At 46.9% G+C, this 12,334-nt stretch overlaps 3 protein-coding genes across 3 annotated transcripts; all 3 read left to right on the top strand.

The window, feature by feature from the left end:
* Positions 1–2,094: 2,094 nt before the first annotated feature.
* CLAFUR5_12793 (Endochitinase 1) lies at positions 2,095–3,532 on the top strand (the record flags this gene model as incomplete). Its single annotated transcript, XM_047911941.1, has 4 exons — positions 2,095–2,781; positions 2,830–3,195; positions 3,273–3,281; positions 3,329–3,532. The coding sequence occupies 4 exons, from the start codon at positions 2,095–2,097 to the stop codon at positions 3,530–3,532; spliced, it is 1,266 nt and encodes a 421-aa protein (XP_047767700.1).
* Positions 3,533–5,919: 2,387 nt separating this feature from the next.
* CLAFUR5_14684 (Ecp22) lies at positions 5,920–6,405 on the top strand (the record flags this gene model as incomplete). The annotated part of the gene is made up of 1 exon (XM_047913832.1): positions 5,920–6,405. One exon carries the CDS (start codon positions 5,920–5,922, stop codon positions 6,403–6,405), a length of 486 nt encoding a protein of 161 aa, XP_047768197.1.
* Positions 6,406–8,334: 1,929 nt separating this feature from the next.
* On the top strand, positions 8,335–11,179 carry CLAFUR5_12794 (Vegetative incompatibility protein HET-E-1; the record flags this gene model as incomplete). Its single annotated transcript, XM_047911942.1, has 8 exons — positions 8,335–9,215; positions 9,264–9,312; positions 9,385–9,420; positions 9,466–9,561; positions 9,640–9,750; positions 9,781–9,849; positions 9,964–10,095; positions 11,147–11,179. The coding sequence occupies 8 exons, from the start codon at positions 8,335–8,337 to the stop codon at positions 11,177–11,179; spliced, it is 1,407 nt and encodes a 468-aa protein (XP_047768026.1).
* Between the last annotated feature and the right edge of the window lie 1,155 nt (positions 11,180–12,334).

The following is a 12,334-nucleotide window of genomic DNA, read 5'->3' on the forward strand; positions in this document are numbered from 1 at the left end:
TAGCCCGAACCTAATTAGGTCCTAGGCGGGCATTAATAGTAAAGAGCCCTCTACCTATTGCTATTAGTCTCTCTATTATATAGTCGACCTCCTCTTTAGTCTCCGACTCGGGTTCTTTAAATAAAGATAACGCTCTATCCTCTTCTACTTATATCTACTAAGCCTTACCCTTAGTAGCTAGGGTCGTCCTATTCTAGTAGGATTCTCTAGGTAGGGGTATAGAGGCGTCTAATAATCCTAAGTACGTCTACCTCGATTAAGACGTCTTAGGCTCTATTTTTTAGCTTAGAGTAGTCGCGCGCGAAGTGGCCTATATTACTATAGTTATAGTATTCGTCTAAGCGCCCGGAGAGGCCTCTACGATTACCTCGCCCGTGTCTACGTCCGCCGCGGCCTCTACCGCGTCCTCTACCGCGCGCCAAGCTACCTAAGTCGCTCCGAAGAGCTATAAAGGCTTTAGTATCTCCGTCTACGAACTTCTCGACGGCTAATATTATTACGGCTAGCTTCTAGTCCCTTCCGGGGCTAAGATAGAGTCGCTAGCCGGCTATAATAGCCTACTAGAAGTAGACGCGAATATTTGTATTAGTCGCTCGGAAGTTATAATTGTCTAGTTTAGCTAGTATATCGGGCTTTAGGCCGGCTAGAAACTTATATAGGTAGGTAAAGTTATCTAGTAGGGCAGTTATACGGCTCCTAGTTAGCCTAAGCAACCTAATAAAGGTCCTAATACTCCTAGTTTAACGGGTAGTCTCCTACTTACGCTAGATCTACTCCTAATAGTCTAGGTCGACTATAAAGTTAGAGATCTACGTAATTATATCGTCGAAATTGCCGTGCCTAAGATAAGGGGGCTTTAGGCGCGTTTCTTTGATAGCTTTAAACTATAACTAGTTAAAGTCGCTACCGACGAAGCTACTAACGAGCTCTAGTTTCTCTAGGTCGGAAAGGCGTGGTTTAATAATCTGTTTCTTATTTAGGCTAATCTAGGCTCTAATAGACAATATCTAGTTAAGGTACTCGTTATTCTAAGCGTTAGACTTTAGAATAGAGAGATCTCCTATCCTAGGTACCTTACCTCTACTAGCTAGCTCGTTATATAGGCCGAAGTTATCTTTGTCTAGGTAGTCCGCCCTATCTATCTCCGCGTCGCTATCGCGGTTAGGGCGGCGGTACGACCGAGTAGCTAGGGGTATAGCCTAAGTAGCCCTAAAGGTGTCGTTTAGGCTAGTAGGCTAAGCCGTATAGTTATTACCTAGGGCGCGACTATAGGCTAGGCTCTCTCCGACTAGATAAGTAGTAAAACCTTACTAGTCTAGTAGGTAATAACCGCCTTAATTAGGGTATTAGTTAGTATCCTCTATACTAAAGGTTTAAGTAGCCCGCCCCGTTCGTAGGAGCTAAGATAAGGTTAGTAAGGTTACCTCGCTTAGCTTTAGTACTAAGATCCGACTAAGGCGTAAGTTAGAGACTTATAGCTTAGGAGATTTACTTATAGGCTGATTTAACCTAATAGAAAGGCTAAAAGGAAGGAAAGCTACTAGATATAAGAACCTTGGCGAGTGTGAATCTGAGATATAGAAAAGCTACTAGATATAAGAACCTTGGCGAGTGTGAATCTGAGATATAGAAAAGCTACCTGAGAAAACTCCAAATACAAAGCTGAGCGCCAAGCCGGCGGTGTGTTCGGATAAGAACGTCACATGGCGAACTCGCAGTCAATATCACCCGTACGACTGCCCCCAGCATGCTACTAACGAGACGTGGCGTGTAGCCCACGCCCACGAGAGGGCTGGTGTGTGGAGCTTCACACCCCTGCGCTTAATCCTGGAGGTCACGACCGCCAACAGCACGTTTTTCGGCTTTGCAAGTCTCGCACGCCCTTATCTCATTCCCTCAATCCATATGTCCAGGTCAATGCTGTTTCCTGACCGCGACTGTAGCCGACCCCGGACGCAACTCGGGCTTCCAGATTCCGGCATTCCGTTTTCATGGCTCGGGTCGTCACCGAGGCCGTGAAGGCGCCGACTATGTCGGATGCATGACCTGGTGTTCACGATCACAACAGCTGCTATTCCACTTCCGAATACCACCATGTTCCAGCTACTGGGCCTTGGTATCGTCGTTGCTGCGACTGCACAATGCAATGAGGGAGACTGTCGAGACTCCACAACAGTTGGAGCCACTGAGATCTGTGCGTCGCAGTACTGGCAGGAAGTCCAGACGAATCATACTTACTACTGCTTCGACAACAAGATTACTGTGGCTGATACTGAGCATAGCTCCGCGCTGGTCTCAAACTCATACAACAGTTCCGCGGCCGTTGTTGACTCACACAGCACCGTCAGCGGACATCTAGCTACAACTTCAGCAACCTGTCAATTCTGTAGTGTCGCAGAGCCTCTTGCCACAACTTCGCCAAAGGCTGTCAGTGATGGTCGTCCGTTCTCCATGGTCTACTATCCTAACTGGTCTAAATATGGTCGACAGTTTGTCCCCGAGGACATCAAAAAACCCGAGAGATTCACTCACATTCTGTATGCATTTGCAAATATTAGTACCAATGGTACTGTCTCTCCTAGCGATCTCGACGCGGATTTGACTCGCCCATGTAGTAGAAGTGCTCTCCCTATGGGCTGCATACAAGGCGTCCAGGGGCTGAGAAACACGAACTCCGAGTTGAGGATCTTGCTCAGCATTGGCGGCTGGACCTATTCTCAAGCTGGACAATTTGCAGCTATGAACAACCCCGCCAATCGTGAGAACTTCGCCCGAAGTGCAGTGGACCTTGCGGAGCAATACCACTTTGATGGTCTAGACATCGACTAGGAATATCCGCAAAATAAGGGCGAGGGTGAGGACTTTCTCTCTCTGCTCCAAGTCACGAGAGCAAAGCTTAATGCCTCGAAGATATTAACAGCAGCTGTATCACCGAACCCAAGTCGCTATATGAATCTAGAGATCAAAGAGATGGACGGGCTTCTGGATTATTGGCTGCTAATAGGCTACGACTACTCGGGATCCTTTAACAAAACCGCTGCCCACTCGGCGAATGTGTACTCTTCCACTCGCGATCCACTAGCTACACCTTTCAACACCCACGAAGCGGTAGAAGCCTATACTAAGGCAGGCGTTTCTCCGAGCAAAATTATACTAGGCATGCCGCTTTACGGTCATAACTTCTTGAAACAGACGGTCTAGGATAGACGTTTTCTTCTGTTTCTTAAGGATCGTGGCCTAATCCAACCGATTAGGGTCCGAGTGGTGTATAGGACTATAAGGTATGTGGAATTGGAGACCGTCAAACACATAATAACCTCCCATTTAGGCCCTAGCGACGAAGCTGGCGAATACGACTCAAGTCGACAAAGACCTCATCGCCTCGTGGAGCTACGATCAAGCGTCCCGTACGCTCGTATCCTACGACAATCTAGAAGTGGCAGCTTTGAAGGGCAAATACATTATAGATCAAGGTCTAGGGGGAGGCATGTGGTGGAGATCAGCGGTGACGGGGACACCGATAGTGGTATAAGTCTCATAGATTCTGTCCTTAAGGCTTTCGACTGAAATCGGGTCTGTCTTGTAGGATTCTGTTTGTAGTTAGCTCGAGTCATCGTCACCGCATATGGCGTTGATGGAACAACTGGGATGAATAAGCCAATGTCTGAGGATGAGTCTATGCTTAGAGCCAAGGTGCTTACTCGGTCTAGTTGAAAGATATTACCTCAGAGAGGTGTTTATGTAAAAGTACATCGCATCGTTTTGCTTGGCCATCGGTACTCGTATGAGGGCTTGGACACGCGATGAGTGCTTCCAAGCTTACATCTAGGCATGCATCTGCCCTTTCTTGACGCACGCTTGTATATACACTATGATTTATATGACGCGCCAGCGCAATGTACGGGCACTCAACCGTGGACAGGAGTAGCAGAGGCAACTTCTACTACAACGTGCATAGTGCCGGTCGCAGAGCAGTACATGTTGCAGTAGACTCGAGACTACGTACTTGACCAATACATACATGCGCCTCAGCGTACACTGTAATGCCACGTGTGCTTCAATTTGCGAGTGAGTGTCGAAGACCGAGCTAGCGAACTCTAATCAGACGTTGAGTCCCTAGTATTTCTTGTGCTCCGACGGCGTCGTACGGTCGCCACCGACTTTACCTGAAACAGTTCAGACTGACATGCGCCTTCTGAGTCGCGATCGTAAGAGGCAACGTCTGTCCACGCGTGCCGAGACGCACGGTGTGCCGAGACACTTATCTCCGGATATATATACATTTTGATAGACCGCTATGCTCGCTTTCTCGCCACAAGCTTCGCCGCACCCCAGCAATCGCCGCACCCCAGCTCGGATTCTCGCGTTCCGACACATGGTGTTGCTGGCTTGTATCAATTGCCACACACGCTCAAACTACACGATATGTAGCTCAAATTGCTCAGAATAGCATCGCGAATACAGAATTTGAGAGCCTGTGGGCACTATGGTGGGCTCCATGGTGTGTTGTTGTATGTGGTGAGGTGGTGAGAAAGCAAGAAACGCGTGAATCTCGACACGGGCGCATGAAGCTTTGGTGGGGCTCTCACCAAAATCCCATGCCGAAGCGTCAACACCAACCTCTCGGCAACACAACGTGTTTTTACGCGATATGAGTATGCAGAATATGGAAACAGATAGCTGCGAACACATTGGGAAAAGAATCAAGTTGATACGAGCAATATTGGTGGTGTTGATGATAAAAGGTCACTGGGGTGCGGCGATTGCTGGGGTGCGGCGAAGCTTGTGGCCGCTTTCTCGACTAAGACGATCCTTTTGAGACCATAGACGCACCTCCTAGCCAAGAGTGGAAGTGTCTAGAGCTTGGGTGCGGCAGATACATCACGAAGGCTAGCTACGACGCCGAAGTCGCTCTCTTACGAGGTCTTTTCCTCTATACACTTTGAGTTATCTAAGCACAAGGCAGAGATGTTTCGTAGAGTAGACGCTACTCCGTCCGTAGAGGTAGAAGACTCTAGCATTGCCGCCTCGTAGTGTAGAGATATAGTGCCACGGGGTTAAATCTTATGTTTATACGCGGCTACGTAGTCCGTGGGACAGCTGGTCATAGCACCTCATGCATAAGCTGAGCATATGATTGGGCTGTTGGCTAAAGGCTTAGCGTGCTGCGCGAACCCAAACGGGCATTGCCGCTATAACCTCTTTCCGGTGAACAGGAAACAGGAATCCGGATGCCATTGGGCGAGTGTCTCGACAAATTAGTATATACTCAGCGATGGCGCTCTGTCTCGTGTCTTTACCTATAATGGACACCGTAATAAATACTGTGATGGACACCGTAATGAGCATTATAATAGACACTATAATGGACACCGTAATGAATACTATAATGGACACCGTGATGAGCATTATAAAACGGTAACTACAATGCTATTTATAGTCTCTATTATAATGCTCATCACGGTGTCCATCACAGTATTCATTACGGTGTCTATTATAGCTAAAGACACGAGACAGAGCGAGCTTATTCTGTCTTTAGTTCAGGATCATTTGATTGATTGATTGATTGATTGATTGATTATTCCATTTTCGTGCTATATAAAAGTCTAAGACTATGTAGCACGGCTGGCGTAATGCCGAGCCACCAATAGCAAGCCCCTCCGACCTATACCCTTATAGTTAAGCCTTCTAATTGATATCCCCGTGGTCTTTTAGCCCTTACGAGATTTTAATTTCGGGTGATCGGGGTGACCAAGTCCGATGACCCCAGCCTCGGGTTACCTGATAAATTACCACCAACCTATTGAGCCGTTCAGGACTATTTAACCTCTCGGCGGAGAGCACCTTGGGTGTAGCTATTGCTTAACACCCTTTTTTCGATCGGATCGAATAAATCAATTCGGCAGAAAGCACCTCGATATGCTGTCCTTCAACATTGCAATTGCACTAGTCCTCGCGACACAATGGCTCGCTCTCGCTCAGGAGGTTGCTTCACCTCTAGAGTGGACCGATGATCCATGGGCTGTGTCGGACGAATCGAAGTCGTGTGGCGCGAAGAGCTGTCTACCATGCGAACGTGTTGTATGGGGTATGATCTCTAACCACAGAACATGCTCGCAGATCAATCAGGACGACGTTATCCATAGTGTTAACGATGTTTTTTGGGCGGTTTCGGGCACATGTCATCCTCAAGTTACCTTTGAAGGAAATCGACTCAATATCATAACGAACACATACGACTGCTATGCTTCTATTCGACTACCAAGAGCCCACAAGAAGGTCGACTGGGGCCAGGTGAAAGGCAAGCAACTACCAGGCAAAGGAGACTATTTCCACTTAGACAGTTGGTCGACGGACGGGTCTGTTTGGTGTCAGCTAGAGTCGGGCAGAAATTGCAACTGGTAGAGAGGAACCAAATCAGGCCGTCGAGCTTAAACTCCGTTTGTCAGGAATAGGTCAGTAAAGCTTGGAGAGAGGGCCTAGTGCTTCATTAACTCGTGTTTAGCTTGTGGATAAGCGTGTTACGGATCGAGTACTGTGGAGTGTCCTGTAGCGGTTCAAGCCCTACGAGACTCGATTTGCACCAATCTAACCACGGCAACACCCACGCGGTCAGAGATGCATACACGATCGCTCAGACTGATCGCGACCGGTCAGATAAAATCTCTTTGTATTTAAAAACAATATATTAGTATCATAACATTCAACTCACCTTACGAAGGCTTCCACTTTTTAGTACCCCAAGCTCTTCTAGTTGCGCTTCCCCTTAACGTCCTGAAAGGTAGCTTTGTCGTCTGCCTATCGGTGCGATGCGATTACGTACTCTAGGCGGTCATCGTCGTGAAACTCACTAAAGTTGAAGGTGTCGACATTAAGGAGGCGCATTTCATGTCTCGCTTGTGTGTTTAAGAGGACAAATCGCCTTTACGAAATTAGAGCTAAAGCAAACAATAATAGAGAAACAGAGAGGCCACCTACCTGCTACCTTACCTGAGCTATAAGGCTGAGCGCCGAAGCTGTAGCGCCTCGAGTCGCCGACGGCTTACGTCCGTACACTTATAGGCATCGTAGTATTAATAGCGGATTTCTACGTTTTCGGATGCTAATAGCTACGAGAGCGGACGCTTACACTACGTATGCTTTCAGCTTTTTGAATCTAAGACTTAGAGGATAGCTATATATAATAAGTGAAGTGATGCTTAAGACAGTTACGTAAACAATGTAGTAACCTCTACACGAGTCGCTAGAAGCTTTAAAGCTTTATCCGAGAACTGCTCGATCCTAAGACGACATGCTCGTCCTACGACTTATTAGATCGATTCTAGCGCTACATAAGAACCGATTTCCGAGCACTTTATACCTAACTACACACCCTTACTGATCTATAGGCCGCTGATAGAGTGCCGAGTATATAAAAGAGCTCTCTAATGTCTATCCTAGTGTCGCGAGCCCACTAGCGTCGCGAGCCGTAATATGAGTTTTCACCGAATAAGTCTACAACTTGCAAGCATTTAAAGATATATAATACTCCACGTCATTTGTAGACAGCTCTTCTACCTCTAAGCTAGAGCAGAGCAAGAGATACAGGACCTTGTACGTGCTGTCGTCCTTAGTAACAACGCCGTTAATCGACCCTTCTCCGGTCCTACCCTACTAGAACGTACACGGTCTACACTCTGTTTATCTCGGTGCCTAGAGATGGTATAATAATAGGATGAGCAAATGCCTCGTAACTATAAAGACGATCGGAAGTAGGCAAGATAGTTTCCGAGAGATTCTCTGATAAGATAGCTAGGCTTTTAGGTCGAGGGAGATTTTAACGCGGGTAGTTATTAATGCGGAATGCGAGAAGCTGGGTTAAGTGCTCCTTGATCCAAATTTTGGTGTAACCACGCGAGGTATCTGATTTGCCAAAAGTCTCAGTTTAAGCGGCCCGTTCCGTCAATCTGGCGCACGGCTCGACGTCGGCTTGGAAACCAGCTCGCTGGCCTCCCACACTTTTGACACCCAGCGTCTCAACACATCAGGATGTCCTTGGCGGGTGATTTTCTCACAATCCGTGTCCCCTTGAAATCACTTCCACGTGCATACTATTCACTCGGCAGCAGCGGCGAGTGTTTATGTATATTCCTGACTCTAACAGGTAAGCTGGAGCGCCGATATGTCGTAAGTGCTGGCTATGCACATTTCTAGACCGTGCAGCATATGCAGCATATGCAGCATGTTTAGCTCTCAGCCTCGCGGGAGGCGTCCGTCTCTTTCACTCCTTCCAGTTATAGGCATACTCGCGCATGTGGCCTCCCTATTCCGCACGCCCATTGCAGGTAGTAGACCATGAGATTGCTTAATATCCGCAGCCTCGAGTTCGCCGAGTTCCACGACGACGACCGGCCGAATTACGCGATTGCGTCCCACCGCTGGCACGACGGCTGCGAAGTTACACTCCAGGATGTTCGAGAGAGGAGGAACTCTAACAAGAGCGGGTACAAGAAGATCTTAGACTTTGCAGAATACGTCAAGGAACATATCCCCGGGGTAGAGTGGGTGTGGATTGATACTTGTTGCATAAACAAGGACAGCGCGGCGGAGCTTTCTGACGCAATCAACTTGATGTTCAACTGGTACCGCAATGCCGAGGTGTGCATCGCGTACCTCGCGGATGTTCGGGCGGCAGACGACACGAGCGGCTTTGCACAGAGCGAGTGGTTTAGGAGGGGATGGACTTTGCAGGAGCTGCTAGCACCGCGCTTCGTCGTGTTCGTAATAGAAGCGTGGGAGGTTATCGGAACCAAAGGTGCGTCTGTACACGGTGACAGCGGGATTGACACAGGACCTAGTATAGAGGAAGTCGTCGCAAGGATCACGAAATTACCGAAGCAGGCGCTATACGACTACGGGACAAGCCAGATCTACAGTGTCGAGGAGAGGTTCAAATGGATGGCAAGCAGGGGTACGACGCGCGAGGAGGACATGTACTATGCTCTCTACGGCATCTTCGGCGTTACACCAGGTGCAAACTACGGAGAGGGACGCGACGGTGCGAAGCGGCGTCTCCTAGCGGCTATACACTACCAGGATAACCTCACCGCACAGCACGTAGAGCGGTTTCAGAAGATGGCGGCCTGGCTCTCGCCGTCCGATCCATGGACGAGCCACGCCTCCGCACGTCAGCTGCATAAGCCTCAGACTGGAGCCTGGCTAGTCCAGTCGGACCAGTACCGGAATTGGAAGGCCGGGTCTATCCGTCACTTGTAGATATATAGGAAAGCAGGGTGTGGGAAGACAATCCTATGCTCTACGGCTGTGGAGGATGTGAAAATGCACTGCGAGCACTAGCCAAATACCGGATACGCTATCTTCTACTTCTCGTTTTCGAACGACTAGAAGCAGCGCCACATCGACCTGCTCCATTCGCTAGTCGTGTAGTTTGACTAGAAGGGGCCGGCGTTGTCGATGCTTCAATAGGCATACGACAACGCAAAACGGAGCTTGCCCGGGGTCGAGGAGCTCGAGAAGATACTAGTCTCCTGTTTCGAGTCGTACGAGAAGGTGTTTCTCCTAGTCGACGCGATAGATAAGTGTCCCTAAGACGGCGACATCCGCTATAGTATGCTAGAGTGCTTAGCAAGACTATTATAGCATACACCCTATATCGGCATTCTCGCTACGAGCCGCGAGCTACCGGACATACGCGAATCGATAGCGAGGCTAGGGGCAACGCCGATGTCTATTGCTACACATTCCGTCGACGTAGATATTCGACAGTACATAGCTACGTAGCTGTCGCGGGACCACCGGCTCTCTCGACTAGATCCTATAACCAAAGCGCTTATCGAAGAGACAATTTCCGTTAGGGCGGATAGAATATAAGTTATCTACTTCTCGTATACTCTTATTGTAATAGCTGTGCATACTAACGATCTACTTCTATCTAGGTTCCGTTAGGCATACTATTAATTATAGGAGCTAAAGAAGCTAAAATCCACTCGGCCTAAATTTGTAAAGGAGGCCTTATACTCTCTATCTACGACTCTAGACGGGACATACGAGCGGATATTAACTAGAATCGAACCGAAGTTACGCTTAGATACTCTCGTTCTCCTTTACTAGCTAGTATCTACTAAGTTATTCTCAGAGTAAGCGCGATATACCGACGAGGACTATCTATTCGACAGCCCTTATCGAGACGAGTAATCTACTTAAGTAGTAGCGACCCGCCTACGCTAGCGGCGGCGTAATCGTAGTATAAAGAACCCTAAAACTAAGGTTCCGTTCCCCTAATAACCCTAGAATTATAGAGTTACGGAGGATAGCTACCTAATTAGGAAGCGCGGACCTTACCCTAAATAGTAGCGGAGGATAGTAACTAACGAGAGCTATAGCCTTACGAACACTCGGTACTAAGAGCTAGACCGGAAAACAAACTAAGGAAAAACCTAGGACATAAGCTAAGGCCTACTATATAGAAAGTAGAGGCTAACGACAAATAATATAGCGTAGATAACCCTATATATAGAGGCGGAAAACTTACTAGGGGATAACGAATACCTAGCCCGGGTATATAAGAACACTATAGTATAGCTATTAGGAGCGCTAAAAGCGCTATTATACTAAATCCTAAAGGTAATCTAATAAGTAATATAGAAGGTAGCCTAGAGACTAACTATATAGGCAATAGTAGTAGTAGGTAAGAATTAACCCCCTATAAAGGCAAGTAATACGGTACGCCTATATATTACTAATCCGGCGGAGAAATAAGAAATCGTAGCCCTAATAAGTAAGGAGATTATCGATAGAATCGGCTAAAAAGAGGTAGTTAGAGCGAGGTTAGAGGCAATAGGCGTAGTAAGACTCTTTATAGTATAAGAGTCTAATAGACGAAAACTAGAGACCTATAAGGAGTAGACTACTAAAGTTATAAAGTCGGTACGACTCTCCTACTAATAGTATACTATCGTTACCTACGGGGTCCCTAGGACATTTAAGGTCGAAGACCCTCCCTAACTCTAAGTATAGAACTAGAATATATCCCTAGGAGTACGACTGACGAAGGCGGCATAGTTATATAAGATAGTAGACCGAGAGAAGACGTATTTATCGCTTATTATCTAGGTAGAAACAGTAGAACAAGCTAACTAGATACTAGATAATAGGCTATTCTAGAACTACGAGAGAATAGATACGGAGATCTATTAGAGTAGCTATAGGGTACTATAGTACTTCTAATACTAATAGTACGGTTATATAGCCCTAAAATACGGGGAGAAGACCCTAAGGTGCCCTTACTACGTAGGCCTATACTAGGGAAGGGAATAGCTAAAAAAGGAGAGTAGGTATATATACTATAGTAGAAGGTACCTAGCGTACTTAAACTAATACCTAGCTAGAATAGTAGTATAAGAACGAGCGAGATAAGTAAGGATCGCTATACTAGCTAGGTACACCTAACGATAGTAGTAGGGACCTACCGTATATAAGGGCTTCGAGCCGAGTAAGAGGAAGAGGGTAGAAGAAACAAAAAAGGGAACCTAGCCTTAAACATATCTACCCCCGGTAGGCCTAGATACCTTAACCGGGCTACTAACGAACTAAGCTAAATACGAATCTTTAGGGCACCCTAGCGGTCGAGCTAGCTAGATAGCGGGAAATAGACTTAGGAGATATAGTAGGTTAGTACAGAAATAGACCTTACGGATAACGAATAATACTATACGACGACATTACTATCGTATAGTATAACGTAAAGAAAAGTAGGGATAAGGTCTAGCGCTACTTTCTATAAGAGCTAGACCCGCTACGGCATAACGTTATTACGGTATAGGAACTATAGATCAACCCCTATATAGGACTTCTAGCTACCTATAATAACCGGAGATACTATACTATAATCGCGGGCAAACGAGGCGTTATTCCGAGGATATATATATACGTAAGTAAGACTATAGACCTTAAGTTGTAGAAGGTTATACTACCGTAGTAGGGTAACCTAGGAGACATAATATTAATCTAGGTCGATAGGATATAAGGCTCGATCTAGATCGATAGGATATAAGGCTCGATCTAGATCTATAACGTCTATAACCCGCTACTATAGAGTCGAACGAGTAGGGAACTAGGAATCCTTACCTACCTAGAGCGGAGCCTAAGGTAAGATACGAAGTAAGTACTCCTCGGCGACTTTAACCTCTACTACCTATAGTAGGGACTCGACTTCACTCCCCCGTACGCGTTTCTAGAGGGGAAGCTACTAGATATAACCGTACGCTACGGAATAGCCCTAGTAACCCTAAAGGAAATAGAGACGTAGAAGGCCCGTATAAGTATAAGTATAATC

This window comes from Fulvia fulva, chromosome 11, assembly GCF_020509005.1.
Source record: "Fulvia fulva chromosome 11, complete sequence".
Classification (NCBI taxonomy): domain Eukaryota; kingdom Fungi; phylum Ascomycota; class Dothideomycetes; order Mycosphaerellales; family Mycosphaerellaceae; genus Fulvia; species Fulvia fulva.